At 40.9% G+C, this 22,024-nt stretch overlaps 1 protein-coding gene across 1 annotated transcript in view; it reads left to right on the top strand.

Annotated features, from left to right (window-relative positions):
• Positions 1–17,686, top strand: part of NRG3 (neuregulin 3) — a 946,219-nt gene extending 928,533 nt beyond the window's left edge. Inside the window, exon 10 of the mRNA XM_039911323.1 lies at positions 8,745–17,686. Within this exon, the coding sequence (XP_039767257.1) occupies positions 8,745–9,252 (508 nt within the window). The 3' untranslated portion in view covers positions 9,253–17,686. The remainder of the gene's footprint in view (positions 1–8,744) is intronic.
• Positions 17,687–22,024: the final 4,338 nt, after the last annotated feature.

Below are 22,024 nucleotides of genomic sequence, written 5' to 3'. Positions count from 1 at the left end.
TGTTATTTTTATCAAGATTATTGGCACTTATCAAGTGTTTGTACTGCAACACCATATTAAACTCTGAAGTATTTACACAAAAATCAATTAGGACACAGTCCCTTGTCTTCAAGGAGCTCCCAATCTAAGCAAACACAATTGAGTAATTCTAAATGCAAATAGTAATTTGTTGGCTCAATCCTACTTAGAGAAGGCAGTTTCTGGCTATCTCAGCCTCCAGAAAAACAGGCCACAGAGAGAAACTGCTAAATTATATAATGAAAGTTGATAAATGTTTGGTTTCTTTTTGTCTTCTTTCTGGGGATATACTCAATATGCACTCACTAGTTACACTTATGAACTTTTATTATTTACCAATAAGGTAGGTTGGTTCTTTTTTGGCCAAGGGAGATGTGGAAGCTCTGGAGCTTAAATGCTGTAAAAGCAGGGACATGGAGCCTGTGGATGAAGGCCATGAGGTGTGGAAAAATGAATTTAGAACTCTAATTCTGGAAAAACAAGGACATGAAGCCTGAAGCAGGGAGGGTGAAGGTTGCAATAATGGTAAGAAAATGAAGGGCAGAAGATATAGTGAAAAAGAGTTGTTTGGGGAAATGAGACGTTTTGTTTCAAGGAGAAACAGGATTTCCTGCAGCTCAAAGTAATGGAGTGTTCCCATTCCCATAACCTATTCCCAAGATTTGCCCAGTGCCAGCATTGTTGGGCTCAGGCCAGGCTATTCTATTCTGGTCCTAGCTTGCATGACTGGTTAAAAATTGACTATTGGGGGCAAAAAAATAAGTGAGAGACTTATTTAGTCGTCTTAATGCTGAGTAATATTATGAGGCTCGGCAATTAAAAATGCCAATTCAGGTCCCTAGAGAGAGCCTTGAATTTTGAGTTTACACAGAATGTTTTCTAATTGGTCACTAGTCCACATCAACCCCACAGGAATCACTTCTCCTTGAAATGATTGAAGATTGTCTTTGCAGACTTTCCAGGGAAGTGACCCTGCCCCTTCCTCTGCAGTCCAGTTCCCCCATTCCATTTCTGCATCTTTTGTGGCTTTCATGGCCCCCAAACCTGCACTCCAAATTTACCTCCCTGTCTCCCCAGGCCTCTCACACCCACTCCATTTGATCTCTATTCTTGCAGCTCTTCTTTGTTTTTCTACAGTCCACTGTGATGGACCTCATTCCTGGTGTTGGTGCTTCCACCGCTATGGTCACCATGGCTCCATCTGCACCTGGTGGTCTCCATCTCCCAGGACTTCAAAACTGGGGCTCAGACCGGGGTGGGCTGTGGGAAGAGAAGGTTGCAGCATCTCAAAGGAGGAGAAGGAGAAAGGGAGGGTAGGGGAGAGTCTCAGACCGTCCCCCTCGCCCCCCACCTTTACCCGCTACTCTTCCTCCAACTCTGCTGTTGCCTGTTCTTCTTCCATTCTGCCCAAGTCTGGCCCTCAGCCTCTTGACACATAGTAATTGCTTATATTAAAAATGATAATAATAATAATGTTAGTATTATTAATGAGCAGGATTAGGCTTACCTTGGAAGGGGCAGAGCTGGGCTTTTGAGCTCAACGGGAAATATGTTGAATATGCATAGTCCCTAGAGAAGCATAATTCATTTTCTGACTGATAACTGCTTAGCGTGCTTTCTCCAGAGGACACCTGATCTGCATTTTCCAGTTTGAGACCCACAGTAAAATATAGAGTGCAACATTTCATTTCATTTACTGAAACTGATAACAGCCATTTGCTATCCCAGAGGGACCGGTGTCTCACAGGACTGAAAATGAAACTGCTAATAAATAGAATTTTGTGTCTAAAGATCTACTTCAAACCTGGCCTCCATCCATTGCGGGCTCTGTGAGTTCCTGAAAGCATCAGCCTCCCGCAGTTGGTTTAGAGACTGGAACAAAGGTCCTGTGGGGCTCTGAAGCCCAGATTCTGCCCCAACTGGCTCTCATTGGTGCTTTTACCACAGAGGTCAGTCGGGGGTTGATTTGGAGAGAGGCACCTCTGCAGTTGTGAAGTCTCCTCCCTCAAAATAGATTCCAGGCTATTGCCCAGGAGGGAAAAGGTTCACCCATCCCTAATTCACACACCCCAGAGCCATGAGGTTTGTTCTCTTGTGTTCCCAGCAGGGTGTAGTAAATCAGTAATTAAATTGGCTTGCCTAGAAAAGGAAGTTTCCAATGTCAATAGGAGAAATTTGAAAACAACTCAAAGGATAATTAAACAACATGGCTTGCCTTGAGTCATAAGCACAGTCTTGCATGTCCACTGTTAAATTATTTCTCAGAACTGTGAATGTGAAGCTACATGGTAGAGAGGGATGAAGAGATGAAATTTAAAACCAGCCCATTTCTAAATCAAACTCTACAATATCGCCAAGATCCGCCCTTTCCTCTCCACCCAAACGGCTACCTTACTGCTACGGGCTCTCGTTATATCCCGGCTAGATTACTGTGTCAGCCTTCTCTCTGACCTCCCTTCTTCCTCTCTCACCCCGCTCCAGTCTATTCTTCACTCCGCTGCCCGGCTCATCTTCCTGCAGAAACGATCTGGGCATGTCACTCCCCTTCTTAAACAACTCCAGTTGTTGCCTATCAACCTCCACTCCAAACAAAAACTCCTCACTCTAGGCTTCAAGGCTCTACCTCACCTTGCCCCTTCCTACCTCTCCTCCCTTCTCTCTTTCTACCGCCCACCCCACACGCTCCGCTCCTCTGCCGCCCACCTCCTCACCGTCCCTCGGTCTCGCCTATCCCGCCGTCGACCCCTGGGTCACGTCCTCCCGCGGTCCTGGAACGCCCTCCCTCCTCACCTCCGCCAAACTGATTCTTTTCCCCTCTTCAAAACCCTACTTAAAACTCACCTCCTCCAAGAGGCCTTCCCAGACTGAGCTCCCCTTCTCCCTCTACTCCTTCTACCACTCCCCCTTCACCTCTCCGCAGCTTAACCCTCTTTTCCCCCCATTTCAATCTGTTCCTCCCCCTCTCCCTTCCCATCCCCTCAGCACTGTACTCGTCCGCTCAACTGTATATATTTTCATTACCCTATTTATTTTGTTAATGAAATGTACATCACCTTGATTCTATTTAGTTGCCATCGGTTTTTACGAGATGTTCTTCCCCTCGACTCTATTTATTGCCATTGTTCTCGTCTGTCCGTCTCCCCCGATTAGACTGTAAGCCCGTCAAACGGCAGAGACTGTCTCTATCTGTTGCCGACTTGTTCATTCCAAGCGCTTAGTACAGTGCTCTGCACATAGTAAGCGCTCAATAAATACTATTGAATGAATGAATCTAAGTAAATAATGTTCTCAAACTAGATGACAAAACAGTGCACTTTGGGGAGGTCTCTTCAGAGCTATCTCCTGGGCAACAAACTGACAGGGGTAAGGCTACTTATTACCTTATCCTGGTGCTTCTCAGTCTGCTGGTGGGCTGTCATCAATCGATCATATTTATTGAACACTGGATGCAGAGCACTGTTCTAGGCACTTGAGAGAGTACAGTACAACAAAGTTTGTAGACATGATCCCTGCCCACAAGGACAGAAAATACCAGGATGAAACCTTCGTATATATTGGTCCTGTCACTCAGCCAATCCAACAGTGGTATTTATGACTGTGTGTCATCTTCTTCCTTCTTCCTCTTCCTTCTCCCCTTCGTCCTCTTCTTCCTCTTCTTTCTCCTCCTCCTCTTTGTCCTTCCTCCTACCTTTCTCTTTCTTTCTTCTTCTTCCTTCCTCCCTTCTTTTTTCTATTTCTCTTTCTTCTCCTTTTTCCTTCATCCTCATCCTCCCTCCTCCATCCTTCTTCTTCTCCTTCCTCCTCATACACAGTCTTTGTTTCACATGGGGCTTATGAGCTAAGTAGGCGGGAACACAGATATTGAATCCCCATTTGATAAATGGGGAAACTAAGGCATAGAAAAGTTAAGTGAGCTGCAAGTGGGCAGGACCCAGATTATAGCACACGTTCTCTGTCTCCCATGCCTGTGCTCTTTCCACTAGCCATGCTGTTCCTCAAGTAATTAAAGGAGTGCATCGGAAGCAAAACACAAGATGCACAATCTAAGTGCTCAGTAAATACTTTGATTGTGAGATAAAGGTTTGAAAATCCTCAAGAAGATAATGCTCTTCATATTAAGATATATTTTTGTTTTACATTTAATGAATAATGTTAGTTTATAACTATACTTCATTAGGAATATTACTGTTATAATCTTAGTAAATTATAAATGATACTGTCAATTCAAAACTTCCAGACACATTTCAAGGTCATAAAATCATAATTCTATGATACTAAGACTATCCCTTTGGAAGAGTGTCATCATTCTTTGTATACCCATCCTTAATTATTAAGAAAATAATATTAAGAAGAAAAAAATGAGAAGCTGCTTTACGTAGTAAAAAAACCTTGGGCCTGGGAGTCAGAGGGCCTGTTTCTAATCCCAGCTCTGCCACATGTCTGCTGTGTGATCTTGGGCAAATCACTTAACTTCTCTGTGCCTCACTTACCTCATATGTAAAATGGAGATTAAAACTTTGAACCCCACATGGGATTTGAATTGTGTACATCCTGATTAGCTTGTATCTACCATAGCTCTTTGTATAGTGCCTGGCACAGAGTAAAGCTCTTAATAAATACCATAAAAAATAGATTTGTGTATACATAAACATGTGATTCAGAAACATGGGAAGTATATGAGTTTACTATAGACCATTCCCTTCTTAGCCCCCTCCATTTTTACCACATCACTTCATGTTACCCTATCCCTTTTGGGTATATCCTTTTATTGACGATCTATTGATTTAAACATTACTTTTAGTTTTCATCATTTGTATCCTCAATCTTACTCTTTTAACTGTGTATTTGGCTATTTAGATCCACTTATTTCCCCCTTTAACTGTAACTTTTACTCATATTGTAGGGTGTCATCTCCAAGTTAGTGCTCTATACTCAGTAGACCCCCTAGGTCAGTGCTCTGCACATAGCAGGAACCCAATAGAGTGCTCTGCATATTGTGGGATACCCAACACAGTGCTCTGCACACAGTGGGTGCTTAATAAATCCTACTCCTCTGTTGGGTGATTATAACTGTGGTGATGAAGAAAATAGCCTTCATTGTGATGATGATGGGAGAATAGAAGGAAGATTTTCTTTGTTAATTTTTTAATAGTACTTGTTAAGTGTTCACCATGTGTAAGCACTGGTTTGAATTTTGGGGAAAATACAAATAAATCAGGTCAGACACAGTCCCTGTCCCACATGGGACTCACAGTCTAAATAGAAGGGAGAACAGATATTGAATCCCCATTTTACAGTTGAGGAAACTGAACACAGAGAAGTTTAGTGACTTGTCCAAAGTCACACAGCAGACAAGTGGCAGAGCCAGAATTACAACCCAGATCTTCTGACTCCCAGGTCCTTACTCTTTTCACTAGTCCATGCTGCTTACAAATTGAATTTGCAATCCTCAGGAAAAGTGAATAGTTAGCTACTGCCCCTTCACAGTTGGATTGTCTCTCATGTAAAAATGTTGGGGTTTATTTGGACTCTCTCTCACCTGATAAATCTCCATGCACTCTTCCACAGGAGAACACTAAACTAATATGTTGGAATTTTGAAACCCAGGCCAAAAAAGGGTGCACTAGTTAAAGATTCCATTCCCCCCGCCGCCCCACCCGCCCAAGGAGCTTGCTCTTTCCTGGAAGACTAATAATAATAATGATGGTTTTTGTAAGCACTTGCTATGTGCCAAGCACTGGTAGATATAGGGTAATCAGGTTGCCCACGTGGGGCTCACACTTTCCATTTTATAGATGAGTTAACTGAGGCACAGAGAAGTTAGGTGACTTGCCCAAGGTCACACAACAGACAAGTGGTGGAGCCGGGATTAGAACCCATGACCTTCTGACTCCCAGCCCGGGCTCTTTCCGCCATGCTGCTTCCTAATTCTTCCTGCTGCAGACTAAAAATATTAATAATGATGGCATTTGTGAAGCGCTTATGATGTATGTGCCAAGCACTGTCCTAAGCGCTGGGGGCATACAAGATAATCAGGTTGTCCCATGTGGGGTTTACAGTCTTAATCCCCATTTTACAGATGAGTAACTGAGGCCCAGAGAAGTTAAGTGACTTGCTCAAAGTCACCCAGCTGACAAGTGGCAGAGCCGGGATTAGAACGCATGAACTCTGACTCCCAAGCCCAGGCTCTTTCCACTGAGCCACACTGCTAATGAATGCCCTTTCAACCACGAGCTCCAAAGTTGGCTCAGACAGCTGACTTCCCCCATGCCGCACTGTGGAATGTGAATTTACCCTGGGAAATGTTGGATAGTTCTGACTTCCCCCATGCCACACTGTTGGATAGTTATAGGGTGGAGGAACTGAATAGACTGTATATTGGCTGAAGAATCAGTGAACACATCTCTGATTGAACAACAGCAATATTTTCATTTCATGTGAGCCTTAAACAAAGTAGAGCAAGCTATGCCTGTCCTCTGGGGATTTATTGCAGGATGCAGGTGGAAGAGACTTTGTATGAATTTCAGTGCCATCTCCAACATTGCCTAGGTTGCAGTTGTTAATGTTTCTTTTTTTTTTTTTTTGGTACTTTTTATGGCATTTGTTAAGTGCTTAATATGTTCCAAGTACTCTTCTAAGCACTGGGGTAGATACAAGGTTATCAGGTTGGATACAGTCTCGTCCCACATGGGTCTCACAGTCTATGTAGCAGGGAGTATAATTAATCCCCAATTTACAGATAAGGAAACTGAGGCATAGAGAACGTGGCTCAGTGGAAAGAACCCAGGCTTGGGAGTCTGAGTTCATGGGTTCTAATCCCGGCTCTGCCGCTTGTCAGTTGTGTGACTTTGGGCAAGTCACTTAACTTCTCAGTGCCTCAGTGATCTCATCTGAAAATGAGCATTAAGACTGTGAGCCCCACATGGGACAACCTGATCACCCTGTATCCCCCTAGTGCTTAGAACAGTGCTTTGCACATAGTAAGTGCTTAACAAATACCATCATTAATTAATTAACTAAGATCACTTGGTGACTTGACTTGATCTCAGGTCCTCTGACTCCCAAGCTCATGCTCTTTCCATTAGGTTACGCTCCTTCTTCAAAATATTGAAAGAAATATTCTACCTTGAACATTTCTCATTCATTCATTCATTCAGTTGTACTTATTGACCACATACTCCTGGAGTAAAACCCAAAGACTCAGGTCTGGCAGTGTGAAATGACCGTAGAGAAATCTAATCACCTCACTTGGGCATCTCCCGAGACAATCCACTATCCAGAGAGGAAGAAGCTGCTCCCTGGCCACAGGGTCGGGGAGTGCATGGTGCTGTCAGGCTCCGTGGGCTGGACTGGGATGAAGTGAAGAGGTAGATGGGCAGGAAGGAAGGGAATCTCTAATGTGCCAGGAGGGAACTGTACCTAATGATACTGAGCAGAGTTTTCCTGCTGGATAGGTCATTGATATGCCCAGTGAGATCAAAAACACATGATTCTCTACACCTCTCCCCACTCCAGTCTTCCCAAGAGACTTCATGGCAGGAAGGACAGCTATAGGGGATCATGTCACTGGTTTCCATGACATCGAGCTAAGCATCCAGGGTGAGAATGCAAAGGAACGGCCCCTACTTGTATTTTCCAAACAGATGGGAAGTTTCCCTGTATGGCTCAGCAGAGGCCCTTTGAAATTCTCTTGCTTGCTTGGGAAGCCATGGCAGATAGAAAACATAGTTCTAGAGTGCTTGGCCAAGTGACCCAAGGCAAAATCAAGCTAAGGAAAATGCAAAAAAAAAAATGTATGTTCTCCGCTTGAGAGTTTGCTAATCAACTTCAGTTTTGGCAGAGGGACCTTGCTGCTGGTTCTTTATTTCTTGATATAATGACCTGCTATGTGGAGGAAAATGAAAACGGGACACAAATTGTAACATTTTTTAAAGTCTGGGAGAATAGCAAAAATAGCCAATGGTGTAGATTCACCCAGATCAGTAGAATATGCCCATTTCATGTGTTGTTTGTCATTGCAAGGCTAATAACTAAATATTGCTCAAATCTTTCTAGAAAATAGATCTCAAAATACTGGACACTGCAAACTTTTCTTGACAGAGCTTAGAGAAAGGGACAGCATTCCACTATTCCCAGAACAAAATGTAAATTCTCTTCTCAGTGATCGCTACTGGAAATCCAGTGGGCAAGCCAGGATTAAATCACAATTCTCTTGCAATATCTCTAAGTAGGTTCTCCATCCTGATCTCCAGATAGAGCAATAGCATCTGGTTGCTTTTTCCCACTGGGAAGTCAGGAACGTGTTGTCCAAATGCTCCAAAGCTTTTAGAAAAGCATCACGGCCTAGGGGATAGAGCATGGGCCTGAAAGTCAGAAGGACTTGGGTTCTAATCCCAGATCTACCATCTGTCTGCTGTGTCACTTAACTTCTCTATGCTTCAGTTACCTCATCTGTAAAATGGGGATTAAGACTGTTAGCCCCATGTGGGACAGGTACTCTATCCAACCCGATTTGCTTGCATTCACCCCAGGGCTTAGTGCAGGGTCTGACACATAATAAGCACTTAACATATTCCACTATTATTATTATCATTATTATTATTATTTTGGCAGTCATCGGTCCTCCTCCCTGGTCTTCTGCCTAACGTTCTTTCTATCTCCCATTCCTGCTCTTTCTCCTCGCTACTCTTGGAAAGTAATTCATTACCTTTTTCTCTGCCTTCTAGGTATTCGTGCAACAGTTTAAAAAATCCACAGAAAGCATTGATAAATATGCAACTGCCTTCAAGAGAGACAAAACCCCATCTTACTAACTTGGAACAGAAGGACCTGGTGGGATATTCTTCCGCGAGGGCCAGCTCCGTCCCCATCATCCCTTCCATGAGCCTGGATGAAAGTTGCATGCAAATGCAAAGCGTTCCTGAAGGACCAGGCCTCAAGTGGTGCAAAAACTCATATTCTGCTGAGCTCGTCCACATGAGCCTGCCGGGCAGCAGTTGTCTTCTAGTAGAACCCCAGGAAGTGAAAATTTTGTTAGAAACTGTTCAGGAGCAGATTCGAATTCTGACTGACGGGAGGAGGTCAGAGGACTATGAACTGGCCAGTGTAGAGACAGAGGATGGTGCCAGTGAAAATACCGCCTTTCTACCCATGAGCCCTGCAGCAAAATCAGAACGAGAGGCACAGTTTGTCTTACGAAATGAAACGCAAAGAGACTCTGCGTTGACCAAGTGACTTGGGAATATGGATCCATGCGTGTTGGATGCTTGGTGAAACAGGAAGGAGAGGAAATTCAATACAAATTATTTATATGCATTAATTTAAGAGCATCTACTTAGAAGAAACCAAATAGTCTCTCACCCTCATATCATAGTGTTTTTAAAAGAAATATTTTTTTAAAAGGAAAGAACAGTTCCAGGAAGGATAGCGCTTACATCAAGAGCTTCTGTGCAGGATTCTGGATTCAATTCCAGCTAATCACAGGACTCTCCTGTTGGTGTCAGTATGGGCTATGTATCACCTAGTCCCAAAGGCTAGAACCGATCCCCAAGGTTCCTATGGGGCGCAAGGTCGATTAAGTGTGAAAAAACATGCTGGTGAGCAGATCTCAGCTTTGTGGCTGAAATAAGCCCAACCCCAACTCCTGTTAACTCAGTAGCCAAATCCCAGAGCCCTTCCAGGTGTCTAGAAGTGCTTGTCCTTGCCCGAGTTTAGGAGGAGATCTCTACACCCCGAAACTCTGAAACTCTGCATGACTAAGAGATGCAGTGACCCTGATTTTTGCATTCTATATTGTCCCTTTGCCCATCACAGAAGGAAGGTAGAGCTTCAGTGAAAGAGGTAGAGCAGCAGAGGCTCGGTTTGGAATTGTGGAATCCAGGAACATGATACTTGGTCACCAAAATATTTTCACGAATTCACGGATTTTCAAAGTGTCATCCTTTTTAGGTGTTTGTGATCTCCAAAAGAGCAATTCTAAGTCTGTGTGTGTGCTTGGATGTGTGTGTGTGTGTGCGCGTGCTTGATCTCTTAAGTTTAGTATTATTTATCTGGGACTGCTCCGCGCTCTATATTATCAGTATCCAGTTATGCCTGTTTTTCCCTGTTGAGCCCTGATTGGTTTCCACTCTTTATTTCTACATTAACTTTCTTCAACCATGATGTATGCTTGTCTCTTTTTGTGGGGATGAGAGTGCTTGCTAAGTGGAGTACCCTGAAGTTCACAGTTCACATGATGATTTAATGTTTTCTGCTGCAATTAACTCTTAAACCACACCAAACACAAACCACCTCTACTCCCCACCGCCCCCCCCCGCATAAAATGTCTCATTAAGAGAATATTCCCCTTGGTTTCTATTTTGGAATGTCTGTTTAAATGATTTGCACCACCTGATTGGAAAAGTTGATAATGACCAAATAATCTTCCCATGTATATTGCCAGAAGACTGAAATTAATTCTGTAACTAGTCTGTGTGAACATAAGAACATACTTTGCTGCTCAGGTGAGCAAGAAAAGTGTGAGTTATTGGAACCATCCTAGACTCTGGTTGATGAATCCAGAGAGAGATCCCCTCAAATATCTTGCTAGATTGGTCCAAGGCTGTTGTATGTTCAGTCGGAATAAAGCAATATTTTGACCACTGTTAAATGAATTGAAACATTTGCTGAAGGTTTATGTCTTTTTTTTTTTTGGAGGGAAAAATAAGTTACATTTCTCTTAGCAGGTCTATTTTCAATATAGTTGGCACTGTCTTCTTTACCCATCTTCTGTGGCTGTAATCCATCCTGCAGGTTTTCCATAAAATAGGGCATTGAGCTAATGGGACAGGATGTGAGGTTACTTGTGGCCAAATGGATGCTCTGCCACTTCTGGATCTCCAGAGCATGGCCCAGTTAAAGGGGAAGGATCCTGAGGTGGTCTTAAGATGGACTAAACAGGATTATTAAAATTACAGTTTCTCATCCAAAATAGACACTTCAGTAAAAAGACACTGACTGTTAATCATATCCAAATGATGTCTGAATTCCCAATAATTAGCATTTTAAAATAAATTGTCTGTATTGAAAACACACTGCAGGATTTCTCTTACTATTCAAGCAGTGACTCTCTCTTAAAAGGGTGTTCTCATGACACTTAGGGGACAAGTAATAATGGATGAGCAATGCATTGATAATCATTGAAAATGTTGGACTGAATGGCAGGGGAACATCTAAAATAATGCGAAAACTCGAGTCTGTGTTAGAGATGCTACTTTGTACTCAGCAAAAAGATGTGTGACTGTTATATGTCAACTGTCCTATTAAATTTTCAGCATGTTTCAATAGAGAGACATTAATATTAACAATTTGACAAAGACTAATGTACTTATTTGTGACAATAAGATCACTGAAATGATCCATTGCATCACTGGGAAGATATCTAAAGACAGTTTCAGAATGGTAAAATTTGATGGACCCTCCCAAATCTTCAATTTTGTAGTAATTCTTTTTCCCTTTCTCCTTCCTTACCCCAATGCGCCCACTCTTCCATCCCTATAATGTCTACCCTACTGCTTGTTTGGGATATACGTAAATTTTAAAAGTTACCCATTTCCATTAATATAAAATCTAAAATGACACATTGTTTAGTCAGTTAACCTGTGCAGTAATTACACTACAGAGATATGAGAGTCCATGCACTGGGTTTTTTGCCCCAGGTAACATCTTACCTTGGTGGATGAATGAAGATTGAAACAAGTTAGTTGTTCAAAAGATCAGTTATGCTTAATCAAACTGGGAGATTGGACAATTTAAAGATTTACCACTAATCAATGGGGTTTGTGTTTTTTTTCTTCCTCCTCTCCATGTTTATGGTATAAATACAGATGCATACATATTCCCAAAGGGTGACCCAAGATGAACAGACTTGATTGTGTCCTTTTTCAGAAATGTGATTCCAAACCCAATGGAATGGTGAGCATGCATTTAAAGAAGTGAAAACTAGTTTGAACAAGTCTTGATGTCCTTAATAATCTTGTGCCCAGCATTCATGTGTACTAAGAACATAATGAAGGAAAGGTGGAGAGTGGGTATTTAACACTAGAGTTGACAGTTGAGCAAAAGCATTCACTGGGGCCTCTACCTTGTGTCATCTCAAATATTTATATGATCAGCTATGTTTCTGTACTAGACTTCTGACTTCTCATAATTCAAAAACGTTATAACTTACAAATGTTCTCAATTGTCTGATGTGAAATTGGGAAAATGAGGTAAGTACAGACAATAATTTACCATCTTTCTGTAATTTGAGCCTTTCGATTATTCCATCCAGTTCTTTACAATTAGTCATCTGGAACAAAGTTTCATCATATGCAGTTGGGAGCAGTTACTCTAGAACTGCAGGAAAGAAGAGTCACAAACTCAAGTTTGTAATTGTGATTTGCATCATTTGTCCTTTTTTTGAATCCAAATGCTTCAAGCATATACTGACATTTACCTGATCAAATCCAATCTTGTAGAGAAAGAGACATGTGAGAGTCCTTCAAATGGATATTGAAAATCTGGACCAGGAGTTCACAGGGTAATAGGTCTGTGCCTCTCGTTGCAGAGTGACCAGTGAAACACCTTACATTTGGTCTCCCTCATGGCTCTGGATAGGATAGAGTTTGCTTCGATAGGGTTTGAGGTGATTCAGACTTTTAATTCATTCTCGTGTGGCAATTCATTTCACGTATTTTTCCAAAACAGTTTTGGGGAGCTTGAGATAATTTGTCCAAAAACAAACACAAAACCTCCAACCATCCTTTGGAGATGTATTTTCCCAGATTCTCCTGCCAGGAGCTGCTGGTCCAAAAATATGACCAATTTATGCAAAGGTTAGAGATTAAGTGTTGAAGAGAGCCAAAGTTAAAAGATTAACACCTTATATGCCTCTCTCAATTTAATGTGAATATTAGGATTTAGTCCTGGTGGTCTGTGTTTAAGTAGTTTGACTGCCAACCTTGCTTCCAGTTAAGAACTTGACTTTTGCAAATGAATCAAATCAAATCTTTCATTATTTTAAATGGCAAAGGTGAGAGGCCCTAAATGAAGAGTTAAATCAAGTCATATTGCCTTCAAAGCTCCAGAGAGGTTTCTTTTGATTTTTCACTGTAAAAATCTGACTGTAAGAGAGAAAACAAAAAGTGGACATGTCATGACATAAATTAGCTGGATGGGAGCCTAAATTAGCTAACAGTGACTTGCTCTTCCAGTGGCTAAGTGGGCTTGGGAAAAACCAAGAGCAACTAAGACGCAAGTAACCATGTTTCAGCTGTCATTCGGAACTTAGTTATCACATTTCAATTGTCACCTGGGACTGAATTGATCATGTTTCAACTATTAGCTATGAACAGGTTGAAATGGTAAAAAGAAAACACTGACCTCCAAGATAAACAAATCCTCTAACTTCTAATCTTTGGCAATAGATCATACTGGAGATCATCTATTTAAGGATCCATTTAGATCCTTAGATCTAGTAGTCAAGAAAATCAATCAAGCTCATGGGGTATGAGCTTTCTCCAATGTGACATCTCCATAGGTGTCTGGAATGGTGATTCCAGGCAATATGAGACGTAGAAACAAAAATGTCTTGGTGCATGTCTCAAAATGAATTAATCCTAAACAAACAAGATACTTTTGAGAAGTGGATAGATTTTGTGTGTGTGTGTGTGTTTTGCTATCAGGAAACATTTTCTACCTAATGAATTATTTTTTATCAAACATTAAATTATGTAACTTCAGTAAGCAGCGTTGAAATGTCAGCTGTACTAGTTGCATGTAGGGTTTGTCAAGTTGTGACAGATTCATAATTTTGGACTTCTTTACTGATCCAGAACAGTGGTTTATAATCACCTGCATGTCTTTGTGTGTTTGCGTGTGTGTGTGTATGTGTGTAGGCTGTGTGTGTGTGTGTGTATGTGTGTAGGCTGTGTGTGTGCGTGGTTCCAGAGTGCAATCATCAGCATAAAGGAGCTATGTCTTCAGACTGGCTGTGTCACAAAGGTGGAACAGAATTTTCACCCATTGTCCACTTGGCTTTACTCCATGATGATGGGGAATAGGTAAGTCAGGGCACCTACAATTCTGACATGGCTAGATATATTACTGTAGAGTTATCTTAAGATTTTGATAAACTTCCTAGAACAACAAAAATATAGTAGTTACCAGAGCCCAGGTCTACTGATAGTATCAAGTGATTTTAAAAAATCTTTGATCACTATGTAAAGGTTTGATGGGTTCCCTGCAATTCTCATCTATCTGACATGCAGAAAAGATCATGCCTGCTATGCTTTGCTGTGGTCTAAAGCTGCAGTACAATTTTGGAACTGATAGATTATTGGTTTTCCGGGAAGTGGATCCCTAAGGACTCTGGATAGGAACTCAAGGGCAATTGTGAGGTCTCCCAATAGCATCTTCAATCAGAACTCTTCTCTTTCTTCTTGAAAGCGGTGATAATGGTGGCATTCTTGAAATCTTGTGCATTTTAACACTATTTTAAATTTTGAGAAAGAGTCTGAGACTAAGCAGCATGTTGCCTCCCTGCTTGGAGATTTCAGTTGGAATAGCAGACGAACTAGGTTGTCATGGCAACTTCAGTGAGTGTTAGAGGAAGAGCCAAACTATTCTTCAAAGAGTGCATTCCTTAATGGTGGAAGGTGAGTGATGGAGATCACTGAAGTTTGTTGCCATCTCTTTAAGGTTTCTTGCAATGTCAGAGGAATTATCCCTACTTCTTCAGTGATGTGGTGCCAATGAGTGTGGATCCATATAAACTCTTCAGGGAGACATAGTAGTTCCTGGTTTGGTTTTGGTCTGCTTAGCCTTATATCTCTTCAAACTGCATCCCACCATTTGTCAATATGCTTTGTAGTTCATTCTGTATTCTGCAATTTAGACTTCTGTAAGTCTCTTTTGTCAGAGTTGTGATGATCTCCAAGGTGTTGTTGATATATTTCCTGTTTGGCTGCAAGGTATTCTATATATGGACTCATTCTCATCAAATGAGTCCTGGTGCTTTCTTCTTGCTGCAGCCATTCAGAAACAAAAAAAAAAATTGAAGCTGCCCATGAATTCTATTTCCTTGGTAGCACGCAATCCAGTGATTCAGTGGTAAACAAGGGATTGAAACATTTATTGGTAAAATTACCATGTCTTGGGGTGTAGAACCAACAAGGCATCAAGAATTAGACTAAACAAATGTTATATGAGGCAATTGTAGTTTCCAATCTTCTTTAGGGCTGGAAGAACTGGGTTTCTTTCAGATAGCAAATTTAGCTTCTAGAGCAGCTCCACCAATGCCACTTATTTGTAATGTGCTACAATAAGCGTTAAGACAAGATCATAAATAAGACTTTGGAAAGCAGTCAGTCCACCTGCATCAAAACAATGTTCATCATATATCTTCATCAGGTGGCACATGTGAGAAGAATGGACAACAACAGGTCATTTCAAACAGCTGACCTTCTAGTGAGCTAAAAGGGTGAACTGAAAGAAGTCCCTTAGAGGCACACTGAAGAAACACCTTAGACCTCGGTTATGACAGTGGGTTTATGGAAGATGACGGTCGATTATCTTGGGGGATTATCTTGGAAAGAGCCTGTTGGAAGATCCATGAATCCTAGAGGGAGAAATGAAAACATTACTAGGAACTGCAGATACAAAATGTTACTGGGTTCCCAGGAGCAATCTTATGTGCGATAGAAAGTAGGGGTGTCACACTTCGGTTTTATCAGCCACACCCCCACATAATACTGACAAAACTCACAAAATCCGTAGTGACATCTTTGAACAAGAAACACATTCAGTTCAGCTATTTGCAAAACTGTGAACAATTCTCGTGATGTGTGCCACTCCCAACAGTAAATGAGCCCTGTGACCTTTGAATATGATTTATCCCTTCTTTATTTCTTGCCCTTTTACAAAAACATGGAGGATAATGAGAAAGACTCAAGTCATATATAATCCCAACCTGAGCACTCTTGTCAACTGCTTTTGGAGCTTTTCTTCTTAATACATTCCTGTCCTGGTGTGTCAAAGCCATTCAAGAGTTTCTTACATGTTAAATACATTGCTGTCGACTCTGATGGTCAATTTTTGGATACATTTTCTCTGTCACAAACAATGAAAACACACTGCAAAAACATTCCCTTTTTAACTAGCTTACTTCTTTAGGCATCAGACTTCTCTCCTTGCTAATGTGTCAAGGTTAAAACATGACAGTATTATGACAGTATGATGAAACTCCCCTAGAATCAAAGGTGACAGAGGACTGGTACAGATCAGTAATACTGGAACCGTTTGAAATGAGCATCAGGCATTTTAGCTTCTCATTTTTCTTGAACATGTAAAGCTGCCGTTATTGTTTAGAAGCTGGCTTTAATTCCCACCAGCTTTCCACATACAAATTTTGATGTCTCACTGTAAGTCTAGTTGCTGCCCCTATAATGTACAATTCTCTCAAGTATATTTTCACACTTTTAACTACACTATGTTCTACAGGTCTACACTACAGGTAGACCAGGTAGGCTTAGGTACACAATAGGCTTTTAAAATGTACTTTTTATTACAAAAGAGGTATTTGGAATTTGTTTATATAATTTTAGTGATTGACATTGAGTCTACAGTAATATAGCTACAAAGCTATGCTCTGGAAAGTCATGCCTTCAGACTTCATTTAGGAGAGATTCAGGGCAGGCACCACAGGGGATTTGACACGCTTTCTCATCCCAGACAGTTTTATCCAGACCATACCACAGATCAGTGGTGTATTCACTCATTTGCACCCATCATTACCCAGGTCACTTGGTAGTTTGGTTGTTTTATTTTTAATCAGATATGCTGAATATTCTGAGTCAATGGATTATATTGTAGACCTGTGTTTGTTACAATATTGTCTTTATCGGCCACTCAATATTTACCCTAAGAATGAAAATGCAGAAGAACAAGGGCTAAGAAATGAACCCTAGGGAATGCATGCATTCAGAAATAGTCTGTTAAAATAAAAGTTTGAGCATTCATCTAATACAGTGGTTTGAAATCTTGCCAGAAACAAGGACAGCTCCAGAAAAGAGCTATATCTGTTTTAATGGAAACTGATTTAGAATCATAAAATATCCTCCAAACTTTCTTGGTTAAGCTTTTAGTGATGATCATGCATTATATTTTATGGAAATTTTATAAAATATGATTGGAATGCTCCCATATTTTCATGTATTAATTGATAAACCTTGAGACTAGTATCAAATGGATGCTCCAGCTTGACAGTGAGTCATTAAATGAACCTGATGAACCTGATGAAGAATGTAAAATAGACACCACTCTGAGGAAAGAGAACTGTCCTTTTCTAGCCCATAATCCTTTCCTTTCATTTTTATTTCTGTTGTGTGAAAAAACATTCTTAGTGCCTATGACAAAGATTGTGATCTAAGGAGTGTGCACTGTGTATTACCATTTCTCTTTCAAGAAGCGATTAGCAAATGAGACTCATTCTTCTATGGGTCATGGTTCTGGGAAACAGCATTGAAACATATGTTGCTCCACATTTCAGCAAATGTTCAATTCCACTTTGTTTAGAATCCATTTTGGGGGAGATGTACATTCCTGTTCATGATTTTAAAGGAAAAAAATAAGAACTGATTTTAATAATCAACCTGTATTTTGACTCTTTTGTTTTACTTTCCAACATGGGAGGAACTTTAAGATTTAAAAATGTGACATACAAATTTGCTTATCTGTTGCCTTGTGTTTAATGTAACTGGACACCCAAGACTTTTTCCCAAGTAGTGTTACTGAATCAATCAGTTAATGATATTTGTTAATAATTTACTGTGTGCAGCTCACTCTACTAAATGCTTGGGAAAGTATAATGCTACAGAGTTAGCAGACCCAATCCCTGCCCACAAGAAGCTAACAGCCTACAGAGGGAGACAAACATGAAAATAAATGGCAGATAGGGAAAACTGAGTTGATTTGATTTGACCAGAGTGGAATTGGTGAAATTGAATGGATGTCTTATTTCTCTTTATCAAACAACAGCATGGCTTAGTGGAAAGAGCACAGGCTTGGGAGTCAGAGGTCATGGTTCTAATCCCGGCTCCTCCACTTGTCTGCTGTGTGACCTTGGGCAAGTCACTTACCTTCTCTGTGCCTCAGTTACCTCATCTGTAAAAGCGGAGCTTAAAAAATGTGAGCCCCATGTGGGACAATCTGATTACCCTGTACCTACCGCTGTGCTTAGAACAGTGCTCAGCACATAGTAAGCACTTAACAAATGTCATAATCATTATTATTATTATTATTATTGTTATTATTAATCAGGCTGCAATAGGAGAAGCAAATGTATCTTACTAAACTCAAAAGCTTTGTTCAATTAATCAATCAGTGATTTTATTGAGCACTTACTGTGTGCAGAACACTAAACACTTGGAAAAGTATAATGCAATAGAGTTGGCAGACAGAGGCCCTGCCCACCAGGAACTTAGAGTCTACAGGGGGAGACAGGCATTAATATAAATGTATAAATTACAGATATGTACATAACGCTGAGGGAGGGGTGAATATCTAGTGCTTAAAGGGTACAGATCTTAATTCATGTCAAAAGAATGAAAAAGAGGATAAAATGGGATTGTTTAGAATATGTGTGATATAAGAGTTCAAGATGCAAGACTATCTAACATGCCTACATTTTAAAAATCTCACTTGGAATCTTGGTTGAACAATAGTTGATTCAAGATCATTGTTTACCTATTATCTGACATCATGAGGGTCTATTTTAAAAATAATGATAGTAATAATAATAAATTGTGGTATTTGGTAAGCACTTACTATGTGCCAAACACTGTTTTTAGCACTGGGGTAGATACAGGATCTTCAGTCCCACATGGGGCTCACATTGCAAGTAGAAGGGAGAACAAATATTGAATCCCATTTTACAGATGAGAGAACTGAGGCTCAGAGAAGTTTAACCAACTTGCCGAAGTTCACAAAGCAGCAGGCAGAGTAGCAAAGGTGCAATTTAGTATCCAGGTCCTCTGACACTCAAGCCTGTGCTCTTTCCACTAGGCCATGCAAAAATAAACCAAAAAGCAGAAAAATGGCACATGCATGTCCAATAACAACAAAACCCTCTAACAGCATATCAAGGGCATGGTATGATCAAATTTTGTTTTCCCTACACAAATAAACAAAAGTGACTTCAGGAACCATTAGTGGGACTTCTCCAGAGAAAAACATTAAGCATATACTCCAGGTCAATACTTGCTATAATCAGATTATTTTCAGGTAGCATTGCACGTCTCTATTTGCAACACAACTTCTTTCTCAACTGGACTTTTCCTTCTATAAAACAGTTTAGCCTAGAATTTCAATCATACATTAATTATCCCTGAAAGTGAATCCACATATCCTTAAAGTACTCTACTAGTTCATTCAGTTAATCTTCTCAATTGTTGCTGTTGACATAAATGGAAGTTTGGACCCAAAATAACAGGGATCAGGACTGAGGTAAAGAAATCGAGGAGCAGCGTGGCCTAGTAGATAGAGCATGGGCCTGGGTGGCAGAAGGACCTGGGTTCTAATCCCAGTTCTGCCACTTGTCGACTGCGTTTCAGGAGTTTGAAACCCAAAGTTGACATAAATGACCTTTCCTGATGTATCATCTCTGGGCCCTAATAAGTCAAGTATGATAGCCCTAGGTGATGTCCTTAGCAAAGCATCTGGCCAAACTGAATCAGATCCATTCACATTTCATACCTCAAGTGATGAGGAAGAAGACATCTGGGCTCCACTCAGGTCACCTGAGGTTCATCAATGAGAACCAAGAGGACATTTCCAGGTCGCACCTGTTTTCCCCTTCTTTAGAATTCAACCTTCCAAGATAGTAAGATAATTTTTCTCTTCATCGGTTTCTTAGCCACAGGGTTAATGACATTTTTGGCAATTAGGCACCAGTTGTACTTTCAAAATTATTTTAAACTGAACTTATTAATGGAGTCTTCCATCAGGAATGACAGATGAGCCATGGTTTGGAGTCTTCAGGTCCAAGAACCTGCTCAAAGAAGGGACTGTGGTGGTAATGGCTTGCCCAGCACTGTTCACACTTTCTGGCTCCTGCCCGTTATGTTCTGGCTGGGACACAGAATGTAGTGGGGTTCAGTACACTGTGAATCAACAGAAGGTATTTACTGAGCACTTACGGTTTGCAGTGCTTGTGTGGCAACTAGAAACCAGCAGTGGAAACTAGGACTCTTGATTCTCAGAAAAGCAGGTCCAGTGAAAACCAACGAATCAATCAATGGCCTTTACTGACCACTTACTTTGTGCAGAGCACTGTGTTAAGCTCTAGGGAAAATTCAGTGCCTAAGAGTTGGTAGGATCCCAGATGATTTGATTACATTGCTAACAGAGACTCAGGTTAGGATCTTACTGTCACCTTTAGAATCTGACTTTTGTTACTTCTGGCATTTCAGTCAATACTCAGGAACAGTACATTTTGAGGGAATGAACCTAATTTCTGCCATGTTGAACTAATCCCAGTTTGACAGCTGTATTTTAAACGCTGTATTCAATTCTTTTGGCCACTAAGAGTGTCAGTGAGGTACTTTTTCAGGACACTAGCTTCTGAAGGGAACAACTTATTAATAGGGAAAAATTTACACAAATGAAGAAGCTGACTCATTCCATATATACACCAACAACATTAATAGTACAGAGGAGCAGCATGGCGTAGTGGATAGAACCTGAGCTTGGGAGTCTGAAGGTCAAGGATTCTAATCCTAGTTCTACCAACTGTCTGTTGTGTGACCTTGGTTAAGTCACTTCTCTTCTCTGGGTCTCAGTTACCTCATCTGTAAAATGAGGATTGAGACTGTGAGCCCCACATGGGACAGGGACTGTCTGACCTGGTTTACTTGTGTCGACCCCAACACTTAGTACAGTGTCTGCCACATAGTAATTGCTTAACAAATAGCACAATTATTACTATTATTTTGACAAGTACTAGTGGGGATTTCAGTGTATTAAACATTATCAAAGGGCCCAAAATGGAGCCAAAGCAACCTGGGTTGCAACCAAGAAGTAGTTTATGCTCTGTGAGAAGCAGATTAAATTTACACCCAACCTGTACCCAAGACTCATGGAAGTGCACATTTGGAGCCCTTAACTCAGCTCCTTCTCTGTTTCCTGCACCCCAACTGTTGGAGCCTCTTCAAGCTCAATTGTGGGTCCCTCTCTCTTATCCATCCATACTCATTCCCTTGCAGTAATCATTCATTTCTATGCTTCAACTACCACCTCTCAGTGGATGATTCCCAAATCTACATCTCCAGTCCTGATCTCTAACCTTGTTCATAGTCTTACATTTCCTCCTGCCTTCAGGATATCTCTACCTGGATGACTCACTGATATCTCAAACTTAACATGCCCCAAACAGAACTTTCCAACTTTGCACCCAAGCCAGATCCCGATCCTCCTCTTGACTTTCCCATCACTATAGACAACACCACGATACTCCCTGTTTCACAACCCATAATCTTGGCATTAACTTTAACTCATCTCTCTCATGCAACTTTCATATGCAGTGTATCACCAAACTCTGTAAATTCTACTTTCACATTATCTCTAGAATCTGTCCCTTCATCTCCATCAGACTGCTACCATGCTGATCCAAGCAGGTGTGTCCCCAGTTGACTACACTATAAGTCTTCTTGCTGAACTCTCTATTTCCTTTCTCTCCCCTTTCCAGTCCATGCTTTACTCTATTTCTTGGAACATATTTTCTAAAAGTCCATTCAGTCTACATCTCTCCACTCCTCAAAACTCTCCAATAGTTTCCCATTCACCTGTGTATCAAACAGAAACTCTTTACCTTTGGCTTTAAGGTATTCAGTCAACTCTTCCTCTCCTACTGTACCTTACTAATCTCCTACTATAACCAGTCCACACACTTCACTCATCTAATGCCAACCTACTAATCTTTGTCTGTCTCACC

This window comes from Ornithorhynchus anatinus, chromosome 3 (assembly GCF_004115215.2).
Source record: "Ornithorhynchus anatinus isolate Pmale09 chromosome 3, mOrnAna1.pri.v4, whole genome shotgun sequence".
NCBI lineage: Eukaryota > Metazoa > Chordata > Mammalia > Monotremata > Ornithorhynchidae > Ornithorhynchus > Ornithorhynchus anatinus.
The sequence above is the reverse complement of the archived record's forward strand: the minus strand, read 5'-3'. Positions and strand labels throughout refer to the sequence as shown.